The sequence below is a fragment of the Orussus abietinus genome, unplaced genomic scaffold, assembly GCF_000612105.2.
Source record: "Orussus abietinus isolate OABI.00-Male unplaced genomic scaffold, Oabi_2.0 scaffold16, whole genome shotgun sequence".
Taxonomy (NCBI): Eukaryota; Metazoa; Arthropoda; class Insecta; order Hymenoptera; family Orussidae; genus Orussus; species Orussus abietinus.
In genome coordinates this window covers 325,312-352,737 of record NW_019394714.1, presented here as the reverse complement: position 1 = coordinate 352,737, position 27,426 = coordinate 325,312, and the positions used below count along the sequence as shown (strand labels likewise).

At 44.4% G+C, this 27,426-nt stretch overlaps 2 protein-coding genes across 6 annotated transcripts; both read left to right on the top strand.

Moving 5' to 3' along the window:
- Window positions 1–1,036: 1,036 nt before the first annotated feature.
- LOC105696725 (lachesin-like) lies at window positions 1,037–20,222 on the top strand. The gene is made up of 9 exons (XM_012419423.1): window positions 1,037–1,175; window positions 4,896–5,011; window positions 6,464–6,725; window positions 7,587–7,907; window positions 8,345–8,483; window positions 8,817–8,965; window positions 9,051–9,116; window positions 9,736–9,853; window positions 19,985–20,222. The coding sequence occupies exons 1-9, from the start codon at window positions 1,121–1,123 to the stop codon at window positions 20,220–20,222; spliced, it is 1,464 nt and encodes a 487-aa protein (XP_012274846.1). The 5' UTR covers window positions 1,037–1,120.
- On the top strand, window positions 11,648–27,098 carry LOC105696934 (transmembrane protein 189). 5 transcript variants are annotated; one of them, XM_012419794.2, is made up of 5 exons: window positions 11,648–11,867; window positions 19,985–22,193; window positions 23,753–23,964; window positions 25,007–25,225; window positions 25,331–25,591. In XM_012419794.2, the coding sequence occupies exons 2-5, from the start codon at window positions 21,962–21,964 to the stop codon at window positions 25,589–25,591; spliced, it is 924 nt and encodes a 307-aa protein (XP_012275217.1). In that variant the 5' UTR covers window positions 11,648–11,867; window positions 19,985–21,961. The 5 variants fall into 5 exon arrangements, with proteins under 5 accessions (XP_012275217.1, XP_023288812.1, XP_012275219.1 ...); XM_023433044.1 differs by lacking the exon at window positions 11,648–11,867 and adding an exon at window positions 18,446–18,478; XM_012419796.2 differs by lacking the exon at window positions 11,648–11,867 and adding an exon at window positions 18,553–18,669.
- The last annotated feature ends 328 nt before the right edge of the window (window positions 27,099–27,426 follow it).

Sequence of the window (27,426 nt, the reverse complement as noted above, 5' to 3'; positions counted from 1 at the left end):
TTAGTTCCGGAGCCAGGACACTTTTTCATTTCGTTACCCAAATTGCGCTTAAATCGGTTCGTCATCCAAACCCTTGCTCTCCACCCTTGAAATCGTTCTCCATCCCTGCAAAAGATCGCAAGAAGCGATCCCCGTCTTAGTTTGGGAGCCAGGACACTTTTTCGTTTCGTTACCCAAATTGCGCTTAAATCGGTTCGTCATCCAAGCCCTTCCTCTCCACCCTTGAAATCATTCTCCATCCCTGCAAAAGATCGCAAGAAGCGATCCCCGTCTTAGTTCCGGAGCCAGGACACTTTTTCGTTTCGTTACCCAAATTGCGCTTAAATCGGTTCGTCATCCAAGCCCTTCCTCTCCACCCTTGAAATCATTTTCCATCCCTGCAAAAGATCGCAAGAAGCGATCCCCGTCTTAGTTTGGGAGCCAGGACACTTTTTCATTTAGTCACCCAAATTGCGCTTAAATCGGTTCGATCCTTTCGACGTAACCAGCGTCGCTACCTAAATTTCGACATCCTCTTAACCGGCATCGGTGCCAAAACGTCGGGGTTCCCTTCCCCATCACCCAAACCTTTGCTCTCCAGCCTTGAAATCGCGCTGCAGCCCCTCTCACGGTCGCATCCCGCGACCCCGTCGGCAGTCCCGGCGGGGAAGCAGCCCGCTCTCCTCGACCTGGGCAGCCGGGTCGGCGCGCGACGCCCGGCGCGTCCGCGCGTAACGAAACTCGTTACAACGTTGCGCGGTAGATTTGGTGGCGTAGCTGGCGAGGTAGCCGGGCCGTAGCTAGCGGCGTAGCTGGTGGCGCGTAGCTAGCCTGGCCGGCGCCGGGGCGCCGGGACGCCGGGCTAGCGCCGGGTATCCCGGGCATCAGGGCGCTCGGCGCTCCGGGATTCCCGGCGCAGGCGCTCCCCGGGTCCCGGCCGAGGGTAGAAAAAGTGCGGCAAAGAGGGCGGCGAGGAGAGGGGAGTCCTCCGAGGGCTCCGGGCAGTTCGTCCCGGGACGCGCCGGGATCTACCGGGATCTGCCGGGACCTCCGCTCCTGGCTAGCCGCTCTCCGGAACGGACCCTCGGACATGAGCCCTCGCGACGGGCACGTCCGCCAGCTGTAGAAACCACCCCGAGGAATGTGCTCGAGGCTCGGGGCGATCGTGCCGATCGCGCTCCTGATCCTCAACTTCGGTGGGTTCCGATTGTGTACCGACGGGACCTCCACGGCCGGCGCGGCTTGTAATTGCGGCGCCGCGGTTGCTTCCCTCCCGCTGCCAATGTTCTCTCTGATCCCGATCCAACGGTCTCTCTCTGATCCATCGAACGGTGGATCGGGTCTTCCCGGGATCCGGGAACTCCGGCGAATCTCGGAACACTTGGAACTACTGTGCCGTAGGATTTTGGGTAGTTCTTGGTCGGTTGGTCCTCGGTCTGGTTTTGAGGTTTCGGATTTGATGACTGGGGAGACGGCAATCTTGATGCCATTGTTTTCGGTATCAGGATTTGTAGTATTTTCTGTTTAATTATCAGGGAACTCTGGTGCTGGTCTTGGCGGTTTATGTAAATGATGGAACTACTGTGCCGTAGTTTGTGTAGTTCGCTTTGGTCGGTTGGTCCTCGCTCCGGGGTTTTAGATTTGATGACTGCCGATACACCGAACTTGATGCTACACTTTCGGTATCAGGTTATCAGGTCATCGGGTCGTAGTTTTTTTTCACGACCGAGGAACTTTGGTGCTGGCCTTAGCGATTTAAGTTAACGTTGGAACTACTGTGCCCAAGTAGTTTGTGTGGTTCTCCTTGATCGATTGATCGTGACTCCGGGTCTTTAGATTAGATTATTGTCGAATTTGCATATGTGAAAGACTTTTATACGTAAGAATACAAGGTCGTATCTTTTCTACAACGGTTCGGTCAAGGTGTAGTTTCATCCGTTGAATTTTCTCCTGTAACTACTGTGACATACCATTGGGATGATTCGTAAGTTCGTGATCGAATGTTTTTTTTTTATATTATAAATAATTCCACGCTCGGATTAAACGAGATGGCAAGAAGTGAAGAAATACCTATTTCGTTTCGTTGCGAAAGAATAAATTTCTGAATGTACAAATTTCTCCGTAAACTTGTGAAACGACCCAATAGCATTTTGAGTACCTCTCTGGTCAATTGACTCCGGTTCCGTGGTTTTAGTTCCAACGGGCATTGAAACGGCAAACGTACCGCGACACTTTTCTATATCAAAATTCACGGTCATATAGTTCCCACGGGTTCAACCAAGGTTCAAGTTCATCCGATGAACATACCAATCTAACTACTGTGCCATACTAGTACCACGAGTAGTTTCCTCTCTCCGTGGTTTCAGCTCGTGACTAGGAAACGAAACAGCAAACGTGCCGCAACACTTTTCTACATCAAAATTCACGGTCATATCGTTCCCACGGGTTCAACCAAGGTTCAAGTTCATCCGATGAACATACCAATCTAACTACTGTGCCATACTAGTACCACGAGTAGTTTCCACAACCCAATTAGTCCTCTCTCCGTGGTTTCAGCTCGTGACTAGGAAACGAAACAGCAAACGTGCCGCAATACTTTTCTACGTCAAAATTCACGGTCATATAGTTTCCACGGGTTCAACCAAGGTTCAAGTCCATCAAACGAATTTACCAACGTAACTACTGTGCCGTACCACTATCATGAGTAGTTATCGCTGCCCAATTAGTCCTCCATACGTGGTTAGCCATTTACCGGGTGCACGTGGGAGGACTTCTCTTTGCCGAAGTCGTCCGGGACCTTAGGAAGTTTCCCAGGAACCGCCGCAAAGAACGTGCCCCGAATTTCTGTCGGCTGACTTCGGTACCAAACAATCCCTGTCGGTGCTGCAAACGTTGCATTGTATGGGCACTAAAATCTTCAACGACTGTACCGGGCTACAATAGCGGGTAGGTTGTTACGATCATTCGGTATTCCGCACCTCGGTTCGATCCTCGTTAAAAAGACGTTTATGAATAGCCAGACTTTCAGTCTAGGTCGCGTTGGCTCCATTGTAAGAGTAGGTGACGGACGTCGTAAAAATAGATGAGTAACTTGCAACTTTACAGCGACCTCGCAACACGGTTTGGCGATTCTGTTCCACCTTAAACGTAACTCTGGTGTTGCACTTTCAAATTGGCCCGGTCTAATTGTTAACACGACTGGGAATTAACCTCGTTGGCTGTCTGACCTCTGGATTCGGACGAGCTCGGCGCATGTACCTCGACGTTACTTTCCTAGAGTATGACTTAAAAGAGTTGTAGAAATAATTAAAAAGGACCTCGGCGAAAAGCGTGACGATCGCGACTCTCGGTGGCAAACTTTTCCACCAGTGGGGGGAATTCCACTTTAAGGCGATATGAAAGTGCCGTCGGAGGGCTCTCGTTTGTAAAACTTTTCGCTAAACTGGATGCACCGATTCGTTTGAAACTTCACCAAGTGAACTTGGAGGCTCTAAGGGAGGTCTTAACACCCGTGAAATTCTATTTTTCGTCGTTTTCCAGAATTTCATCATAAACAATTTGAAACCTATTTAAAAAATGGGATTTCATGGATCTCAGGACCTTCCTTAGTGCCTCTATACTCACGTGGTAACATGTCGAATAATTAGGTATACCCATATTAAAAACACGGTCAATTAACGATTTACTTTTACTTATATATAACACTTTCATAACACCTTAAACGAGTTGTAGAAATAATTAAGAAGCATCTCGACGAGTAGCGTGGCGATCGCGAGGCTCGCCGTTTGCAAACTTTTCCACGAGTGGAATTCTTCCGTTTAACAAGTTTACCTTAACTTAGGGTAATACGAGTTACAATTGTCGCTTCGTTAAGTGGAAGGCGAATTGTTCGTCCGATCGGTTCGAACAAATTCCCTGCCTAGTCGCTCTCGAAAGGCAACATCCGGTGCAATTGTTGTTCCATACTCGCAAGTTGCAGCAGCCGTATCGTTAACACCCCTGGTCAACTAATCAAAGACCCCGTAGGGGATATGTACAGGGATTAATGGCTTACTCGGTGTACGTGCGGTTACATTACGGTAAGAAGAGCACCCGCAAGTTAAGGGGACCTTGGAGGCTGATTATCCGTAAAGAAATGACATCTTTAATGGGTAATCAGGAAGAGTGAACCGAGTCCCACTTATCCGATTTTTTTCCCCCTTTCTTTACGGCGTCGAAAGTTCGCCAGTTAGAAGTCGGAAAACATATACAGCCCCTTCCTTGCGACACAATGAATCGCCTAGGCACTTTATCCCGGTAAACTTGTTATACGATGCGTTTGTTAAGGCGTTAAAAACGGATTTACCGTAGTAACATCACTTTACACGGCAGTTTTATGGCTTAAGGTGATGTGAAAACGGCGTCAGCCGTTTAAGCAGACTTCCCTGCGAACTGGGTGTATGAAATTATAGTTCTACCGGAGTGGTCTTAAAAAAAGGCCCCGACGTCTACGAAACATTAATTATCCATAAAGAGTACAGAGACATTTATAAAGATAATTGTGATTTATAAACATTAATTCTGAAAATTAGACATTTTCACGGGTGTTAAGGCCGTTAATTAGAGTCTGACAATTCACTTGGTAAAGTTTCAGAGGGATCGGTGCGTCTAGTTTAGAGAAAAGTATCATGGGGACCCTTCGTTCACTTTCGCATCACCTTAAAGGTGTATAACCCGACTTTAGAGTCACGGGTGTCCGAAAGGGTCTGCGGACGAGCGCCTTGGAAACGGTCTTGGCATTCCGTTTCTTTCGGCTGAGGGAACAGGATCGATCTGTCGCGAGGGGGTCTATAAAATAGAGGCCCGTTGTCGGAGATGCCCGGCAACGAATCCGCCGATTTCCATCCCCGAACCGTCAAAGTCCGTTTATTTTGCAGATTCGGCAGTCGGCATCACGCCCCCTTCGTTCGCTGCGCCCATGGGAAATCAGACCGCCGCGATTGGTCGAGAGACGGTCTTCTCGTGCAGCGTACGCAACATCGGAAAGTACCAGGTTTGTGCGAAAAGCCGGATTCCGGCTCCGATTTCCCAGATTTGCAAGGCTTAAGGTAAAATGAAACACGTCGCGAGATTTGACGTCGGTCAAAAAGCATACTCCATGTGTCGTTTCCGTTATTAAAAAAGATTCCTCTAAATACCCACGTTGCTGACGTTGGTATTTATATCGGACAGCTGAGTGGAATTATGTCGGGTACCTTATTAAATACACCATGCGTCGTTTCCGTACGATAATTAAAAATAAATCGAAAAAACACTCCACATTCGTGGTTTTTGATACCCTAATTGACTGCAGAGTGCCACCCTGCGCCATCTGTGATTTCGGTGCCAATGAGATTTCCTCCCCGGGACCTGGTGTTACCTTCGCCTTACAATTAGCATAGTAGCTCATGAGTCACTTTTTTGCCTTTATCCCGGTCAAATGCGAGTCTCTTGATTACCAGAGTCTCCTAAATCCTTGGACAATTGTCCTGACAATTTCGTTTCTCACATTAGAGCTAAGAAATTAAATTCTCTGGTCTCAGGACCTTCTTTAGGGTCTCCACATTCACGTGGTAAAATGTCTAACGATTCGGTACACCCAGCTCGGTGAAAAGCTTGATTTACGCCTCAGATGCCACTTCGACGTCACCTTAAGCTTGCATCGCGTAATTGCAAAACGCACATTTTAAGGGAAATCACTGGGACGCCGTGATTACGATTCGAGCTCGAGGAAGATCGATTTCTTCTCTTTCCAGGAGACCGGGAAACGTAACGACACGTTCTAATCATTTTCCCCGATATCCTGTACACGCTTAAATTACCACAGATTATATAGAATAGAGACAGTAATTCCTTCTATTAAATTCGCCTCGCGATGCAATTATCCGACTGTGTATTCGGTGCGCGCGCTTCATGCGCATTCGGTATAATTATTCAGTACGTTGACTCGGTACGAGCAATGAGTATGCACTCGGTGCATATTGGGTAAGCTCATTCGGTACAATTATTCGATCGTGTACTCGCAATGTTTCTTTGCCGATCCGGCCGCAGCGTTTATAAACGGGCCTCATCGTTTCGTCTTCGAGTTACCAATAAATAACCCCTCGTGATATGAGGAATTAGATAATCATGTTCACGCAACATAGGCGAAACAAAATGTACCGTGACACCTGACCAAAAGATTTCACCTGGGATTTTAGTTGACTAAACGTTCTACCACATTTGGCAAGAATAGTTGATTTGAGCTTTTCATGGGAAAGAGGCAGCTTGAGCTACCTCCGCAATTAATCGAGTAAAGATAAATGCACTTGGTTTTAGTATTGTTCAATGAAATATTTCATTGGTACCAATAAGTGAAAACATTTCTTTGGTTCAATGAAATTTTTTTTGTGACTGTTACAAAGTGTGCTTGATGTGTACATCAAAGGTGTGCGTAAAATTAACTAAAACTAGTCTTCTCTCCCAGGTCGGATGGCTGCGAGCTTCGGACCAGACGATACTCTCGATCCACAAGAGGACGGTCACTCACAATCCCCGGATATCGGTGACCTACGAGGTCGGAGCTCACGGTACAAATGTAACTGGAAGTAGCACGTCCACGGAGGAATCCACTATCGGAACCTGGCAACTCCACATTCGCCAGCTGAAGGAGTCCGACAAGGACTGCTACATGTGCCAGATCAACACGAGTCCGATGATCTCCAACCTGGGATGTCTGGACATCCTCGGTAAACTGCCGTTTTAAAACACCTGCCTTCCAAAATTTGGGCAAAAGGACCAATCTAATACTAGTAGACTCGTTTAGAACATACCAATGAATTCCTAGGACTGGCGAATGCGCTTGTTAAGCTTTTTACGCTTCGCGGATTAGGCGCGGATTAGGAGACTTTACTCTCCCCTGCAGCGCCCCCTGCGCCGCGCCGACTGACGGACGGTGAACAGATCGCCGGCCTTTTATAGCCTTCCGCTGGTCCGCGCCCCCCACTCCTCCGCGCGCGCCAATCAGCTCTCGCCGTCCCCGTTTAGCGTTATATCGGAACATTCGAAACGCTTTACCCGAACAGTTCCATAAGGATATTATCGCCTAATGATATTTACGTTTAATGAGCACATGGACTCGAAAATTTCTCTCGCATAACTCGGCTTACCGGGGATATGGAACTTCGCCTTTCCCCGTAACGACCTCTGCGCTGCGCCATCCAAGCGGCCAACAGTCGCTTGATCTAATTAATTGAGTTATAAGCGGACGGCGCTCCTTATATAGCGTCGGGCTAGCCATGGCCCCGCCCCTTTTCCCCACTCTTGCGGCGCGCGCCAATCACCGCCCGTCTACCCCCACCCACCCACTCGCGCTTCGCCGGGAAATTCAAAATGCTTCCACGTGAGTTTATTTAATAGCGTGACGTGAATATATTTAACAGTATACGATGTAAGTCGCGTGCGATTAATTGCAACGCAACGACAAGTGAAGCACTGACTTTCTTCGTATTTAGATTAATATTTTTGCGTCAGTACACGTAGGGAAGGAATTTGATTAATTGAATTCGGGTGATCGACTTTGGTTAACGAATCGCAAATTTCTTCCGCAGTTCCGCCCCAGATCATCGACGGAAGCGACACGAGTACGGATTTAGCCGTTTCCGAAGGCGACAACGCCACCCTGAGCTGTCGGGCCACTGGAAAACCGACGCCGAAAATCTCGTGGAAGAGGGAAGATGGCGAGTCCATCGTGATAAAAGTGCCCTCTTCCTCCTCCCAAGGAAGCATCGCTCGGCGAGAGACGGACGTCTACAACGGGTCGGTCCTTCATTTCTATCGGATCGACAGGGCGCAGATGGGCATGTACCTCTGCATAGCGAGCAACAATGTTCCACCCACCGTCAGCAAACGAGTCATGCTCGCCGTTAACTGTACGACGTGACATAAAATTGAATATGCACGCATAATTATCCAATGTCCGTTAAGGTGATACAAAAGGGTCATTTTAGAAACAAAAGGCGAGAAAGAAGATTAATTGACATAAACAAATATATATAGTTCATATATGCAGACCTTTAAGAAATATGCGTAAATTGTTGCCTGAGTCGTACATAATCGCAAGGAACAATTAATTTGTCCAGACGAAAAATGACATCGTTGACCGATAGGAATTTCGTCCATTCAATCTGACATTTCATTGGGCATATTTAGTCGGAGGATTTTTTTCGGCAACTTTAACACGCGAAGAGTTTTATAAATATTTTAACGTTTATATATATATATTGGATGACCCTTTCGTAACGCCTTAAGGTGATGACGCATTGACTTGTAACACAATGGCATGCATTTTGATCGATCTGACATCCAGTCGCTCCGGTCGTCAAGGTACCCAATCAGCTTCTTGGCGCACCTGTCGGCACAAACGTTCATTTGGAGTGTTTCGTCGAAGCCTTTCCCAACACCATCAATTTCTGGGTGAAAAACGACGAGGGAATGATCCTTACCAGGTGAGACACCTTCGACATAGACATACAGATATGTACTGCTACCCCAATAGAGAAAACGCGTATCGCGATTACAAAAAAAAAAAAAAGAAAGTGGGTGGAGGGCAACTCCTTCTATTGCAAGACCTTAAGGGGATGTGCAAGTGGCGTCCGAAGGATCAGCCGTATTTAACAATTGTTTGCAGCAACGTGTCGCAAGGGAAATAGTATTAAACCGAGGTGAAGATAAATTCCAAGAGATATAATTTAATGTGCTAGGGGGAAATTAGCAAAACCTCTTAAGGTTAAATATTTAAAATCTGTATAGACGACAGATGACAATAATTTCTTTTACAGCCCTAAATATATCCTCAACGAGGTGAAGACCAAGTACACCGTACAGATGTCGCTCGTCATTAAGAAGTTCACGAAAGACGACGAGAGTAGCTACAAGTGCGTCTCCACCAACAGCCTTGGCAAAGCCGACGGCACCATTAGATTATACGGTACGTATCAAGGGGTTAAATATTTTTTTCCTTCATTTTTTTCCCCCCCTCGTGGATTTCGTTAACTAGTTTCTTCTCGTTGCAGCAATTGGGATGACCAATGACTTGGACGGAGCGACCCGCGGGAAGGACCACATATCCTTCATCGGCGGTGAATATTAATTACGAGGGGGTATTCACTCAGGAAATCATGAATCTTAACGGTCGAAGTCGTATGCAAATCAGTCTGGAAATCCCTGAAAATCGTTGCAAATCACCAAACACTGTCCCGATTTTAAGGCCGACCGTCACTTATCGGATGGCATTGTTCTTTATCATACAAAGTCAAAGGCAATCGACTCTCGAAGAAGGAAATTTCAAAGTGAATAGCCCCTTGATTACTGCGTTAGAGTGAAGAAACTCGCACTCAGTGAAAGAAGTCATATTCTAGATAAAAATACACTCTGGGGAAAAAAAAATAGATCGAATAGATCCCTTCTGGCTGCTATCGACAAAAGATCAACTGAAATTAAGGGGGTGCGAAAGTGGGATCCGAGGTGTCGTTTCAAACTTTACAACGTGAATACGGAGACCTTAAGGTAGGTCCTGAAACTCGGGAGATTTAAAAAAAAAAAAAAATCACGAGAACCTCTATACATAAATTTTCATAGAATTGAAATTTCATGGGGATCAGGCCCTTCTTCATAACCTCCATATTCAGGTGGTAAAGTTTGAAACGATTAGGTTTTTTTTTTTCCCCCTTCTAACTCATAATAAACGCGTATTTCCAGGTCTGGCCGAGGCAGCTCGAGGGGCAGGGTCGAACCGCGGGTCCGCCATCTTGGGTTGTGCAACGCTCCTCCACGGCGTCGGCCTCTTCTCTCTTATTTTGCCAGCTATCTGGCCACGGTGAACGCTGCGCGGTCGTTCGCTTCTGTTTCCCGAGCGAATCTCGACCGGCTGAGGTGTTTTCTACCGAGACGACGAGCAGAGGAGAGAGCTAGAGGAAAGGGAGGGAAATCTCGCCGCGATGAAGAAGCCACGCGGGGGAGGATGCTTCGCTTCTCGCCTCCCCCTCGTATCGTCTTTGCCCTCTAACGATAAGAGTAGCCCCTCGCAGCGCCGTCCTCCTCGACGTTTCCTCTAACGAGATAAGTCACCCCATGGCCACCCATCGACATATCCCATCGACATATCCCGTCTCGCCATCCCGTACGAGTTCTAGTCGCCTAAAAGTAACCAGTAGCCCGAGGCGGCCAATCGAATCGATCGATCGATCCCGATTAGCTCCCAATCGAAAGCGCGGGTCCGAACGAAGAGCTTTCCCTAGGAAAGGCCCCAAGGGGAATCCTTACCATGCCAGTCTACCGATTTCTAGATTTTCTGTTAATTCGGGCACAAATGGATGCCGAAACCCTCTTGGCGCCCTCTATTCCTACCGCTGAAAGAACTAGCATTCGATCAATCGGTCTAGTGACAACTTCCATCGAGGAAACACCCGAAAATTCCCGCCTAGGGAACTAGATATGGTATGTTACACGCGCTCGAATTAGGGTTGGGTAAGCGAAATACCCTAGGTAATTTACGTAGGTTTTTTTACTGTAAGTTACTAGGTATTTTAAATTACAAATTTCGTACGTGATGGAAATTATATGACTTATGTTTTTGCAGTTGCTATTCCTGATGCGCTTAAAATTCAACGTTTTCCCTGGATTGTATGGAAAAGTGGAATTTCGAAGCCTAGATCGTTTTCTATGGTTCGCTTCTACTTGCCATTATTCTTTGTTCTTTTCTTTTCTTGATTAAAATGTTTATTCGTAAGTGACGTATGGTTTGACCACTTTGAAAAAGTGAGGTTACGGTACTGCTATCTTTGTCGTGGAATTTGTTAGGTATTTTACACGGATTTTATGTAAAAGTATTGCCCTTAAGTATTTTACGTAAAAAAATATCGAATGACGCGTCGCTGCACAACCCTGATTCGAATCATCGTGTATATTAGTGTTTCTACCGAGTTTTCCTGTTAGTTAATAAACGAGTCCCTTTGTGCTGATGTTCATGCCTTTATGTTTCGTTAAGTTCCCTGAGTTTCGAGAAATAACGAGGGATTAAGGTCGTCGGTAAATTCGCGTGGTAAATGGTCACCTAACCTCCTTAAGGTGATGTGAGATCTCCTAGGGAATTTACGGATGTACAGATGTTCTCCCTTGAAAAGTGCGTCCTTCTTCGGTCTAGGACCTTAAACGGAGGCTTGACGTTTTGAAAAATGGCGCACTTTTTTAACAGTCCGCGAAATGACAGATTATATCGGATTTTGAATCACTAATCTCGGTTAATGCCCCGGCAGAGTTCACATCACTTTAACGACGCTTGGAGTTGTCGAATAATGATTATCTTAGGATTGTATACCGAGACGTTGAAGACGTCACTTTTGGTGTTTAAAAATAAAGTACGCGACTGTGCATACTTACTGAACCCCCGACCTGTTAATGTAGTTTCATGCGGGGAAGGAATGGCAATTTAGTGGTCAGTGATTTTCGATACAGAAATTACCACCAGTACACAACCGTCGTTGCCGACACAGCGGCGAGCGCGTCGAGTAGCAGTTTCCGCGGATCTCCGCTAGGTGGCGAGGCTCGCGCCGTAACCGTTGAATTCGATTTCGAGTCAGTTCGAACGGAACAATAGCCATCCTTGGCGCCAGAACGACTGACGGCGCCTCGCGAGTCTCGAGTTTCCGTTCAATTGAACGTACGCGTGACTTTCAGCAGTGAAGCCGTGCTTGTATTTCGCCACCGCGAGTCCCTTTTTCCTCGGATACTATCACCGTGTCGCGGAGAAACATTTCTCGAGACATAAAAACGAGTAAGTCCGACAGAGAAGACGCATTCGTTGCTCGTGAAGGTACTCGAATTCAGCCGAGGTGAGGACATATTTCCCATTTCGAGACATATTGTTATCCTTATAAAATCATAATTACGTATCGCGTGGTGGTGATTAAAAGTAATTAAAAGTCTATTTAAAAGTGAGGACAAATTCTGATGTGTACATCAGACCTACAGCTTGTAAATTCATGGTTACGTTTTATTTAATGCCGCAAGAAACCGGTGAAGAAATTCTTTCGGCCCATGGGAGAGGGAGACCTTCGGTTAAACATTGAATGCGGATCCGTTGCAAACAGGACAATTCCCACGTGAAAACGTGAATAGCGCTTGTATCACAAACGTTATCGACGTAATATTTTATGTGACAATATCTTTGTACAATACGCCGCGTCCCGAGATATTCGCCATTGTGTAACGCCTTTATAGACGGCCGGCTCATATTATTAATTACATAATGCGACAAATTGTCGGGTTTGAACAGCTTCGAAGTCGTTGGTCTTACGTTTTCATGTCGCTGCTTCCTTTGGTAGGAGGATGTCTGCCAAGTCCGTATCACGTTAGACTAATGTCGTGAAATTATGAGATACTATACACATAATTGTCACTACAGATTGTCATTTCCGCGCGTCTTATTCCGGCTCTCTTTAGGCTCTTTCTCTCTGGATGTTCCGCACGAGAGAACGTTGAATTGTCGCCAAAAGCTGAAGGACTCGACTATAAAAGCGGTGCATGCTACATGTCGAATGCTGCTTGGCCAAGCAGTTGCCTACTATCGAGTGCAAGGTTCCGGGTAGGAATGAATGAATGAAACTATTTTCGAATTACTCAAGGATTCTTGACGACAGACGTCGGCGCTTTTAACTTGCGTTTACGTAACTCTTTACGCACGTACACTGCGTCGCAACATCGTCAGCGAATTAACCGAATCTTTTCATTTATCTCTATCCAACCAGGATCAGCAGAATTATTTCAATGAGTGATTTTAGAACCGCCTTAACCCCGGTCCACTTCTGAAAACTACTATATATGGAGGGCGGTCATTTCGTTTTCTGCTCTTCGGATCGATATTTCCTCATTAGAGGCCAAACACCTTATGAGATAAAATGAGAATAATTTGCGTGGATATAGGCGAAGGCCATCTCGGATGTTAACCTTCGCATAATAAAGATATGTTCAGCAGTGTAGCTCTTCAAAGAGGGTACCGATACATAACGAACTATGCGTAAGCGCGCTTACGTATCGGCAAGAAATAGCGACTACTCATGATCGCAGAAACGAACCTGGAATTTAAATGAGGTAATGTGCCGCAATGAAACTGCGATCCACGGATCGTTGATCAACATGGAAACGGATGTTACGAAGAAAGTAACTCCGATCGATTTGTCATGTACATTGTCGCGCTAGAGGATATTCACTCAGGAAATCCTGGATCTTATTGCTCGAAATCACAAAAATAATCCATAAATCGCAAGGAGAAATCGCTGTAAATTGCCGCAATTAAGATACCTATCTCAAATGAATTCAATTGAAATAATTACCCAATTCAGCCGATAGTAAATATTGGACAAATATTATACCGACATATTTCCAATATTCGCTGCCAGAGGGGATGACGCTGGAAATGTTTGCAATAGTTTAACATTAGCTAATAGAGAAAATGGCGCTCGCCAGAAGTAGAGCAGAGAAGAAACGTTCTGTTTATTCGGAGAGGATTGATTTATTCAGCCGCAGAGGACTTTATCCTGCACACAGGCTTAGCACCAGTTGCGTTCAATTATTCCCGGAGTGGTGCAAATTGATTGTGCATGATTCCTTGCAATAAATCACTATCCGATAAGGCGAGCAGCCACTTAATGTTTCATCGGAAGAGACTTCATTTTCCAAATTGCCATGGCGGACTGAAAGTAGCTCATCACTCGTCCTACATAATTCCCATAACGACGAGCTTAATCCAACAACAACATTACAACCTCCACATTGCTCCGTTAACGTCCGAAAGTAACGAGGAAGGAGCTTATTATTCGTTGTTACTCATCGTACTCGAGCGTTGTCAATCTCGAAACACCATTCGACACTAGTCTTCGCAATTTTTCGCCCTTATCCATTATCCCTGAACAAAGAACGATTTTTGGCAAGACGTGGCAGCACTTTTCGACTTGTTCATTCCTTGTTCGTCGCAATTTGCGCGTATTCTTCCTCGTGTTAAAAAAAGGACGAGGAAAGAAAAACGCTTGTTAGTCCGGGCGGATAATGTCTTTCTCGAAACAGTACTCTGTTTCGTCAGCATTGTTTCGTTTCCAGGTTCATTCTGTAGTGCCAACAGCCGGTATTTCTCATGGACGATTACGCGTATGACCGCCACGTACATTGTCATCGATACACTTTCACATCACCTTAAGGGAACTCATAGCGACATAACGTAAAAAATTGTGCGTATCTGTATCGAACGTTACTAATTGTTTCTTGTACGTTAAGTGATAAACAGTGACAATGGGGAACATGAGGAACAATGGGAGCAAAAAATCCAGCTCTTACGAAATGGCGATGTATGATTGAATACACGTATATACTTTTTTATTTTTTATCGTACTTCGGTTACGTGGCTATGAAAGAACACGTTGAAGCAGTCGTTTAGAACGTAATAGGTAAACGTTGAGTAATCCTTTTGTCCTCGTCCGTGGACTTCTTTCAATTGTTAAAGCATCAAGTACATGTCCCGTTATCATCGACCGCTACAATTCTCTGTACACTATCGTAAGAACGATAATTGACGTGAACAATATCTCTCCTACGACCTCCTGACATTTCGCCGGCGCAATGCACGAACGAGTGGACGTAACATTTGCAGAAGTAAAAAAGTTAGTGCCTCCTCGCCGTCGATTTTCACTAGTCGATATTTCATCGAACCAAAGAAGTATTACATTAATTCGAGGAATAAACTGGAATAATTAGGATGCAACATTCCTTCGGAATTATAACAATTTATTTTACCTCATCAAGTCAAGGAATTGATCCTTGAATCGTCTTTTGTGATTCCTGTCTCGAACCTCTCACTTCGGTTAATTGTTAATAATCCTTTTGATTTATCTTTAACAACAGATTCTAGCGACAGGAAGATTCGCATTTGTCTAGGACTTTTTCCTAACGTTCTCCAGGACTTTTGTCCCTTTTATCGGGCTTTTGAAACCGTAAAACCGAGGGAGGGACCGGAAGGTCTCGGTCTGACTCAGAGCTCAACTCTCAGGTCGGCAAAAAGCGTCGTAAAAGCGCCGCTCGAGTTCGATCCCTTCGCAGATTTCACACCTATCCACCCGAAATCTGACTAGCATCGGAGGGAACGGTTCCCGGTCTCCTCGACCGATCGTAATTTCGCGATTACGAGGCGTTTACGATGCGGGAAAATGCCTCGAGGCTTCGTTACGTGGAGTGACGCCCAGCCATTGATCGATACAGGTTATGTTCCACCTGTCGACCTGGAGACAGGCTCGACGCGATGAAGAAACCTTCTCCACGGTCTGCCCGGAATTCCAGTTAGTAAAAGAATTGAAATTCCGAAAATGGCGAGAAATAATCGCTCCCTCCGCTTTCTCTAGATCGATAAGACAAGAATTCAAGAAAATTGATCAGCGTCGGTCAAGCATTTCGTTCCTCCTTCCACTAGAGTGTTCCAAATTCTCGTATAATTGTCCTGACACTTTGATTTATCATATCAGAGTCTTAAATGATTATAAATCTATCGAAATATGCGAACACAATTTTGGTTCGTTTCAAACAAAGGATTCTCTGCTCATGGAGGAGCAGGTCCCTTCGGGGGTACCACGTGGCATTTCGCACGGCCTTAATAATTCCGGCGGATGAATAATTAAGTGAAATTCGGAGGGCGGCACGTAGACTGACCGGTTAGTCGAAAGAGGGCAGCGACGAGCCGGACTTACTCGGTTCAGGGTTCCGGTCGATCGTCGTTAAATAAAGTATACCCCTTCTATGAAGCGTATAGTGTCCGTGTACCACGTGGCCGTCCAGGAAGTACATTTACGCTTCTTATGCCGTGCCGGCACACGAACCGGATGTTCCCTAAAGAACGATGATCTGGAAATTGATAGGTGCCCGTTACCTCTTAGTCGAGACCGATCGTGACTTCGAGCGATCCTAACCTCTCAAGCCCGGTTAATCGAGTTAACCGGAGTTTAATTGGTTTACAACAGGTGTAAGACAGATAAACTCCGGTTAACTAGAGTTGTGGAACCGGGCTATAGAAAAGTTGAGTCGATCAAAGGACTTCGCGGTGACATGAAAGTGACATCTGAGGAGTCAATCGATCGTGAAACTTTTCAACGAACTTCGTCTTTCGAATCGTTTCGTACTCTACCTCGCGAATGTCGAGGCTATAAGTAAGGTCCTGACCCTCATGAAACTTTAACTTTTCTATAGCACATTTCTTGAACGTCTGTAAAGAGATTTTTATTCAATTGAAATTTTGAGGAGTGCCGAGACCTTTCTTGGAGCTCCCATGTCCACTTGGGAGAATTTCATGCGATTCAGTGCTCCTTTTTCGAAGATAAGCGTTATGAATAATTTGACGTCACTTCATTTTAGGTCGCATGAAAGTGACCACTCAGGCGTAGAATTATTTATAACACTTTTCCACGGACTGGGTGTACCGAGCCGTTTGCAATTTCACCTCTTCAATATGAAGACTTTAGAAAAGGTTCTGACACTCGTGAAATTTCATTTTCTTATAACCTTGTTTATAAACGAATTTTGTATAACATGTTAAATTTCATGAGTGTCGGGATCTTCCTTAGGGCCTCCACAATCCCGTGATAAAGTTTCAATTAATTCGGTGCGCCTAATTTCGAGAAAAGTTGTGTAAATAAATTGCTCCTCAAGGGTCCACTTTCGTCCCCGTTTAACGGAAAAATTCGGCAAGTACTTCCCCACCGAATGAACTATCTTAAAAAAGAAGCAGCTTGGTGACACTTTTCGGAGACGAACACCGGAGCTTTCAGGTCGCCTTAACGAGGCGTCGAGTGTCAACGGCGTCGCGTCGGTCGAGTCAAAAGACACCGCCTTTTTAACACACCTTGTCTCGTGTACTTTTGTCATTTAGCTCGACTTAGCTGACACTTTGCACTCGACTTAGCTGACACATTGCACTCGCCGAGCTCCCAACACTAAACAGGATGTACCAAAGTAAACGCAGTAAGTTTACAAGGGTCTCTTGCACAAGTGCCGAGCAACAAATCTACATGTAGAGTGTACTCGACAATGAGCTAGCCGCGCAGATAAGAAGTTTAAAGCTTCCAGATTTATGACCGTCGAGGCGATAATAGCACCTAATAATTTACATAAATCTGCAAATTTGAAAGATTTCCAGAGCGCAACTCGATCGTCCAGAGGCCTTCGCGTCTGTACACCGAGATAAAAAAATTCATTTAACCAAAGAAATATTTCTTTGAATAGTACCTCAATTTACGAGTACTCGTTCCACGTGGATTCGCTTTACGCGAATGAAAAACGCGTAAATAAAGACTGCCAGGACGAAAGGGAAAATGTTGGAAATAAAAGCTAGTACGCACAAGTTTAATAAATACATATTCATTTCAATTAGCTTATAAAAAAAAAAGGAAAATATTGGCGTTTCAAAACCGCGTAAATTGTATTTCATTTTACCGGGTAAAAAGGAGACTCGCGTAAAAATAAATTGAGGGAGGGACATGTTTTGCCAATTCGAAGAATAAAATAACATTCACTCGAACCGCAAATAAATTGTCGCGGTTACGAAGAAACGTTGCAGCGAATTTATTCGGGTTCATTTTGTAATCAAGTCATTATTCCTCGAGTTGACAACGCATTGCTCCGGTTAAATGGAATTATTTCCTCAGGGCAGGAAGATCAGAGTTGAGACTGAAATCGGTATCTCGTGTTTCTGTGAACGACACGTACAATTTTGATATCTAATCGTCCTCGCAAAGATATGCTCATTGATTCAAAGAAGAGATTACTGGTCCACCTCGGAGAACTCTCGGAGATGAATTCCTGCAATAGATTCGATTTCACTTACGAATCAGAATCATGCTTCGAGAAAACTGACGATAAGGTCTACATAAGGCCTTCGTACACACTTTGCAAAAAGCAACCATGATACCCATAACAGCTAAGCTTTTATGAAAAGGTTATCAAGAAACCCGGTAGAATTTCCAAATGCATTTTTCAGTGAAAAAAAAAAAGATTTAAAGGTTTAAATCATAGAAACGTCGCGCGCAAGAAGAATCATGGGACCCTTGTCTAGTGTCTTTTTAACAGCCACGTCGCAAATCTTATCATACATCTATATTCTAAGGTGTTGGAAATATCAAAAGAATTTTCAACAAGGTATCTCGTTGCCGAGCCTGGCAACGGGCACAACAAATTCCGTTTTCGAGTACATAGGCCGGCACTGCGCATCGCGGCGGCGCACGTGACGTCACGTGCGCCGGGGACCAATGGCGCGCGGCCATTGGTGGGAGAGAGAGGGCGAGCGGCGCGCCGCGGGTGTTGGAGAGAGAAAGCGAGTACCGCGAGCTCTAGGAGAAAGAGTCCGAGTTGGCCAGACCGGAGTGCACGCGTCCGCACGCATGTGACTCACAATCGGTGGACAGTAGAAATGGTAGTGGTGGAGAAAGGCGAGGCTAGCGCCTCCGCGGCCAGACTATGTCTGACACAGTCCGTCTCTTTCCCCTTCAGTGCCTCGCGAGCTGCGGAGCGAGCGACATCGGCTCGCGCGATGTGCCTTTTCTCGATCCGCCTTGTGACGATTTCGATAACGAGGATTTTCCATAACGCGGTTTCCTCGAAACTGTAATGCACAGTGCTAATCATATTCATAAAATTTACACACCATTTGCACACCACAGATTGTCAGATAATCCTGAATGTGATACCTCCGAACTGAGTTAATGAACCTTCGCTATAAGTTCTAAAGAAAATTATAACCTGATAACAGCGGGTTATAATGATAAATTTTATAATGTAAAATTTGGAAATATGATAAAATTAGTACGCCACGTTTGAATGCTGTTAGAAAGGTGTCAGGAAATTATTCTACCTTCTATTAACAGTATTTGAAGGAAGTGAATTTTGATAAAGCTTGTAGTCAATCGGGGATTTGATACCTCAGAAGTTTGTTATAATGCTCTAAATGAAATAAAAATAATACCATTCGAGTATCTTTAAAGGGAAATCCCGAAGAGGGCAGGACATGGAAACGCAGAACTCACGTTCGGTTTCGATCGATCGTCTTGCAGATCGATACAAAACTACTCCTTTTCGTTTCTGAGGGATATAAACCCCGTCACGCCATTGGAAAAACATGGATCACAGTGTTCAATCATGCCGAGAGTTAACGATCCTGAAACCATGCCGGCTATAAGGCATTCCTCACATGTTAAACAATCGTTACACCGAATCTAGGGCCATCCGCCATCTTTGCGATTTCTGGGATTTCTGCGATCCCCCAGTGAGGAAAAAAATTACATTGAAACAAAGAAACTTCATTGTTACTTCACCGCTCGGTGACTTTTCTACACGCAGTGATTAAATTTTTTTTTTATAAATAAACCTTCGTCGTTAGAAGAACCAGTGGACATTAATAAATAATTTAACAGTGTACTTCGCTGCTCGGTGACTTTTGTTACATACTATAATTGGAGTTTATTAATAAATCTTCAATTGGTACCGGTCGTAAAATTGCTGGGCCTTCTTACGTGTTAAACAATAATTACAGCTGACGTAGGCTCGCGAGTTATGTGCGGCTTGTCTACTTTTAGTCCGTCACCATCGGGTGACATCAATACGGCCTTCTGGCGTACATCGTGCCGTAATAGCAGAAGATGGTTTTTCGCACTTCGAGTCAAAAGACAAGCTCGAGAGGTGCAGTCCAGTCGGAGACGAGAACTCGTATTTATAGGTAGAAACTTGGCCGAGGATCATCGAACGCTCGGAAGCGAAATGCCGCTTCGAATTATTACCAAAGACAAAAACTGATCCCGAAAATCATTGCACCGCTAATTAAAAACATTATTCTCTATATCATTTCATTTCAACATTTCTTTGGTACCATTCAGGGAAATATGTATATCGATGCCTTGTGGTAATGTCGCTGTTCTTGTTTCAGCTGTAACTTCTACCGAGACAAGTGTCAACGAGAGCGAGGAAGGCAAGAAAATGAAATTCGGAGACTTTTGACCGAAAAGGAGAAGAGACAATGCAAAGAAGAAGAACCTGAAGATGTGTGTCGTGCGTGTATCGACATCGATGTCAATGGATCCTTCAAGACCATGCAAAGAGACTTTCGGAATGGAGAGAATTCATGCCAGAAGACGCTTTTTGCAGTAATTCAAAAGGAGGATTAAACCGAAATTAAAGCCAAGTGTTGTTCACCCCTTTCGACCCCCCAGTCGATCTTGACAAAAACGAGATATCAAAGAGACCGCCGTATAAATTTTATCCAGCCATCGCTCCGCCATAGATTAGTCATTAAAAAATGTCTATTTAATATATTCGACATTGTTAATCGCACATAATGGGTTCCGGGGCACTCTTCGAGGGGCCTGGAACTATTTTCGTAATGCCGGGTTTTAGCAGAGGAGGGAAGCTTTTGGAATTTCGACCGATGGCGGAAGTTGGCCATCCAAGAGCACATTCGGAAGACGGAGAGACCGAGAAAGAGGGAGATTATCTCTTGGAGAGAATTTCGAGAGGGCAGCTTGACGTTCCAAGGAAATTCTGGGACGGGAGTGAACGTAAATCGCGCAATTCGGTATGTTGACTTTGGAGAGATAGCCAGGAATGAAACGCCTCTGATTTTCGGGGCTGCTCCTAACTCTTAGAGGGAGGCATCAACCTGTCGCGAGATTTCCTCCAATCGGAGCTTATCATCGAAATAAAATCGTATGCAGATGCTCTGGATACGTGGCGAGGAATTAAACGGCTCAACTTGTCCGAGCATTTTTCAACCCTTTAGCCAACAACGGCAGATTGCCTCGAAACTGATCCTCGAAATGTAACCAGACACTTCGGAGAAACAACGACACAACTAAACGCCTGAATTAGTTTAACGCAATCCTTCGAAGGAGTCTAGAATTTGTCGGGAAATAATTTTCCCCCGATCGAAACTGCTCCTCGGAATAAAATCAGACGCTGGTATTCCGAAAAAAAAAAGAAAGAAAACATCAGAAGAGTTTCTTCAACCGAAGCTCTTCATCGAAGAAAAAATATGGAGAAGTAGCAGGGAATTGAACTCCTCAGTTTTTAACCCAGCTTTCAACCCTTTGAAGGAGCCAACAACCTGTCATAGATTTTTTCCCAGTCTCGACTAAGTCCGTCGTGGAAATAAAACCTGACGCAGAAGGGAACCCGGAGAGATATTCATCCGGGGATCGGATTTCGAGATCGTCGTTTGACATCCCAAGATTCAGGGATAGAGAAGATCGATGAGAGTCGACAATACATCGGAGCTAAGCCGCTTTTAGTTTCCTCGAGGAGTCGAAAATAGAGAGCATCTCTCACAGCTCTTGCACCTGACTCGATGAGAGGAAGACCGGGAAGAATTCCCCAGGGTGTCTTTCCCTATGCTGGATTTTTCACCAGCCCCAGGAAGATCTTCGAGTCGGAACGTTCCCTTCTCTCTTCAACTCATAGATGGTGGGAATTTCTGAAGTCGTATTTCAAGAAGCCTAACTTTTTACCTCGGATTTTGTCACCACCATCAGAAAGATGAAGAGCTGATCTTCGAGTCGGAACGTTCCCTTCTCTGTTCATCCCTTAGTGGGAATCTCGGAAGTCGTGCTTTAAAGAGAAGACCTAGTCGTGAAGAAGACTTCGGCGTCCATCTGGGTCCAGACAGGAAGCCAGGATCGATGATCGATGATCGATGACAAAGAAATGCAGCTGCTGATCTCAAAGAATGCATCTGGGTTTGGTTCAGCCTCGAAGATAGGCAGCTCTATGCGATGCAACGAAGGGGTTCAGCTACTAAAAAGCTCAAAGATAGATAACTCGATGCAAGGTAACAAGTACAGGTGCTTAGAAGACGCTCTTGAACAAAGGATGCATCCTGGTTTGTCTCGCATTCGAAGATAGAGTGCTCCTCATGGAGGGATCAGCTGTTCCTCATCTTGAACAGGCGGCTTCGGCCGCCTGCTCGATGGCGACGAATTTCCTGGCCCCCGTAAAGACCGAGAGGCAGATCTACGAGAACTCCATGTTGGAGGACGACCCTAATGCCAATTCCGTGGTGACGACCTCCCCGGAAGATAGGACCGTCCCCAGGTGGGGTCCTAACCACAAGGGGGCCCAGGAGCTGGCCAACCTCTACAGCACAGGTGAATCTTGGACAATGAGCGGAATCGGTGTTGGTCTCTTCCACTCCTGGTCCTGAAAAACGCTTTAAAAAAATTGCCGAAAGACCAAGATCAATCCTGACCATATTCGCGAGACTAAGCTCCAGTGATCTTTTTCTTTTTTATATTTACAAGCCCAAGACTGTAACACCGAGATCGATTTTGCTCATCATCGATCCTGGAACGGATTTTCTCTGCTATATTAAATTACCTATTATTTAACTGGAATAGATTCGAATAAAATGGATGGGAAAAATTGATCATCCATTGAATTAACAAAATATTTCAATGATACTACTTTTAATTTATGATTCAGCGTCATGTGTCAGGAAGAAAAAGCGATATGGAGAGTTTACTCTCTTTATCACGGCACCTTATTATTAATCTGTCAGAAAATAGTTGGGTCGGTTAGCGGGAAAGCGAAGCCGCGAATATCCCTACTCATGGGCTCTACAAATCGATAATCAATAGGCATCTAGTCGACATTCGATTAACGTCGTATTTAAATGTCTTCATTCGATTAAGGCCGTCGATTCCGCGGAAAACCCTTAATACCTTTGCCTTGAAAACCCGACGCGTTTTAAGGCTAATTCTCTTCTCTGGCGGATTTAAACGAATAAAAATAAACCCCGACAATGAATTCACGTTTTTCTCAATGAAATTTTATAGCTGTTTCTTGTAATCGACACCCACAGTAATTGCCGTCCAATTTTAACGCTCCCTTTATATGCATTGCGCAGTTCCTAATTTATTAAAAAAGATGCAAAACCGTCACGACTAATATGCAAAGTCCGAGAATTTCGGTTCCCTTAGGAAAATAAATAAAATCTTTCAGATAAGAAAATGTTTATACAGTGTTTTAATGTAAAATTATATATAATTGTATTAATTCAGTATACGTAAAAATGATGTTAATAACACGCTTGGCAAATGTGTTTCGCTTTTTCTCCTGTACATTACTGAAAAATGGGCACTTTTAATATTCAATTGGAATAATTCAGTAATTAAGATTGAATCGATAGGCTTTTGATATTTACATATTCAGGGTAATATCTGGATTCGGCGTTTCCGACAGCTTACAATCACCGAGTTTCGAGTTATTAAGGATAAGAGCAACTCTTTTCGACATTTGCATCAGGATTCGCGTGACCATAATGGAGTCGACTTTCGGCATGATTCTCGAGAATCAAAATGACAGGCTCTCTGGAAATATGTTGAAGCATTAATGCAATATCCTGCTCCCTTTACAGCATGACGGCATGCCGTCAATTTCCACTTGGAATCGATTAAACTTTAATAACACCTTCGGATTCCTTCCGGCTCCCCAGCCATTACTTAAACAATTACTTTGCCAAAGTGAGACATTTCCTTTGAGATGATCGACCACCTAGGCGAACCTTAAATATCAGCTTTTGAATATTCCTAACACTGTCGAGCAGCTTTTCATTATTTGTTCTCCTGTAACAATCGGTTGGGGAAATATTCCTCGTCGAATTTAATTTCCCATTTGGCATTTCACCTTCTTATTATTAATGTTTCAGGAAAGCGGACGCAAGAATGCATCTGCGTCGGTATCTGCATTACGCTTATGGCGGTGAACTTCGTGTTAATTATTATTCGGGTAAGGTTAGAAAACATGAATTCGATAGCAATAGCTGCATTATGCGGTATCGTCACCGCTGACTTTGGCTCTGGTTTGGTGCATTGGGCAGCCGACACCTGGGGATCCGTCGAAATGCCAGTTCTTGGGAAGGTGAGGATAAATAAATTTACAACATTTAAGTACTCCAGTTGCACCAAGATTAGCGTAAAAATCGTTAAGATATTATGAAAGTGTCACATATATATCTGGATAATTGAAAATATATGAAACTTCACTCCAACCTGGGTGTAGTGGATACTCTTAAACATTGACACGTGATTATAAAAAGTCCCGACGAAAGATGAATTTTTCCGTTCTTCTCCGAGATTAATTGCAAATCTTTAGGATTTAAATTTCCCGAGTCATACTTTAACTTTTTGGTGTGTATATGTATATGACACTTTAATATTTGACAGGAAATTTAAAACTCAAAGGATGTTACCATGGTAACTAAATTTGTGGTTGCCATGTAATAACCACGTTTTATCGTGGAACCAATGATAATGTTATCGATTCTACCAAAGATTTCTCTGCGTGAACTTTTTGAAACATCGATGCGACATTATATGGCGCGTGGATTTGAAATGTCTCTTGTACATGAATTATTAATCACGTACGAGGTTTCGATAGTTCCTTTCTTTTTGGCATCCCACCAGGAGTTTATCCGAGCCTTTCATGGGTCCAAATTTCTGGGATTGTTCCTTTATATCGAGAGATTGTCAAGGGGTCCCTGGATGTCCCTTGATTGGACAAAACGATAAAAAGAGGGACCCTCGAGGACGGACGGCAATCATGAATTCGAGCCTTAATTTCGTCGACCTATTGTGTCATCCGAGCCCTGGAATTTATTGATTTTGTTATAGGCACGGAATCGCGTTTAACTTTCACTAATGTACGGAATATCGACGTTTCCTTAGAGCATGAATTCCCTATAATCCATGCGATAACGAGCGGGAGAAATAATGAGATTGACTCGTTACGAACACGAAGAATTGGAGGAAAATAGTAACCCATGTAGTAATAAATTGTTACCAAGTTACGCAAATATATTGCCAATATCCCTTGCTGCAGGGAACTCGTTACGACCAGGAATAATTAGAGGAAAGTAACGAGGAGGAAAAATAAACTAAAAGGGGTGGCCGGTTGCTTTCAGAATTTCCTGAGGCCATTTCGAGAACACCACATAGATCCAACGAGCATAACGAGGCACGACTTCATAGAGACTAATGGCGACAATTTTATGGTGACCATACCTTTCCTCTGCAAGCTCACCTGGGACTTTTTGATCCTGCCAGAGCCGGAGGTCCAACAGAAATTTCTTTGGACTTGTTATTGGTTCCTACTCGCCATTTTCGTCGCAATGACCAATCAAGTAAGCATTACAATCCGCAAGCACTTTTACGTCCCCTTAATGCCTGTACATATTCGGACGTACTTTGTGCGAAACAATTGCAACCTCTCTGTTTTCTCCTTGCAGATCCACAAGTGGTCCCACACGTATTTCGGCCTCCCCGGATGGGTGGTGTGGCTACAAGAGCACCGAGTCATTTTGCCAAGGAGACACCACAGGGTCCACCACGTGGCGCCTCACGAGACCTACTTTTGCATAACGACAGGCTGGCTGAACTGGCCGCTAGAAAAGTTGTGCTTCTGGTCAATTTTAGAGACAATGATCGAGAAGCTCACAGGCTGCAAGCCCAGGGCGGACGACATGAAATGGGCCCAGAAACGATCTTGAGGAACGGCCAATCCGAACCTCTACCACCTAGTGCAATTCGGAATTTCTGTACAAAGGACCCCGTCGTCGTTGTCCGGCGATAAGACGGCGACGAAACTCTCCACGAGAGAGATTCCCATAAACGGACTTCAACTTTTACGTTCCAGCTTCGCCCTGAAGTGCTACCGCCTTGCCTCGAGGATGACGAGGAGCCAGGACCGCGTTTTGGCTCCCATTCTGGCCAGCCTTAATATTTAAGGTGACATGAAAGTGCCGTCAAAGAGGTCTCGTTTATGAAACTTTTCCCTGAACGGGTGTGCCGATTAGTTTCAAACTCCACTACGGGAATAGGAAGGCTCTAAGGAAGGTCCGGACACCCATGGAACTTCAATTCTTTGAAAGTTTCATCAATTGTTTACAGTGGTTATTTAAAAAATTTAATCTCACGGATGTCAGGACCTTCTCTGTAGTCTCCTTAATCATGCCGCAAGGTCTAAAACGAATTAAAACACGTTACCTCGGCGTGAAGTAAATTCTTATTTTCTACAATATTTCCTGCGCGATAATCGACACGGATAGATAAAAGAGCGTAGGATTGCTTTTAAAGGTTTACACATTTATATTTATTACACATATATATATTGTATAAAGCTCAATGAGAGATAATAGTTAGGGCGTACAAAGACACGATGTACATCGAAGTGAGAGTGTAAATAATCGCAGGTCATTGAGCTTTTAATTAAGACTGCACCGCAAGTGCGACAATGCAAGATGGAAATCCTGGGAAGGCCAAACCTGGACTATCGATAACGTCCAAGTCGATTTCGATTATTATTGGAATGACTTAGTAACCTGCTAGCTGTTTTTCTTTTTTTTTTTTTCAAGTGGAGTAACTTAAGCCGTTTCTACCGTTAATGCAGAGTGTAAAGATTAGGTGATATGAAAGGGCCATTCTATATATATGAAACGTCAAAATATTTATTAAATCCTTTCATATCACCTTATACGACCTATTTGTCATAGTATATCTTCCGTTACCCCTTTTCCTCTCCTTATCACAAGCGAGCCTTAAGTGCACAAGCATAAATGTTGTCTGCAAATATCGAGGTATGGTACAACACAAAGAAATATTTTTTTGGTTCGATGAATCTTTTCTTTGTACACTGGGGAAATAAAAGAAAAAAATGTCATTCAACCAATGAAAGATTTCCTTCATTCAAAGAATAATTATTCGACTCGGATGTATTGTTACCATTCCGAAGAAATCATACATGCAATTTATTGGAATTCATTTGCATAGAATATTTTATCCTTTGAATTAACGGGATATATTCTTTGGTACTATTCAAAGAATCATTTCTTTGGTTAAATGAGTTTGCTTTTCTTTCCAGTGCACCGGAACCGAACGAATCGCACATTTCCGTCGTGATCCGAGATCTCAGGTACTGAAAGAGAAACTTATAGATCGCCCATTTTTGCGACGTCAGACAAGTGGAGTTAATAAAATTAATACAGCGCTCTGTTTGCATTGCCGTTTCTTTTTTTCTGCGTGAACATAGCCTTACGATGAAGTCTCCTTTATCGAGGATCCCACTCAATACAAAGTTCCCGTTAATACGACCTCGACTCGAGAGATTAATTTTACATGCGATTTTTTTCGGAGGAGATACAGGGTTTTGGAGTTTTTGTCAGGAGTTCATCACTTTTTCAGCCGGTTCGCGGGCTACCCAGAGTTGTAACATGTGGCAAGTGCATTAGCCGTCTGCATCCTCCACCGGAGGTCGCACAGGACGCGGTCGCTCGATCCTTCCCGTGAATCTCTCAACTCATCTCTGAGTTGGCAGAGGTGAGTCTCT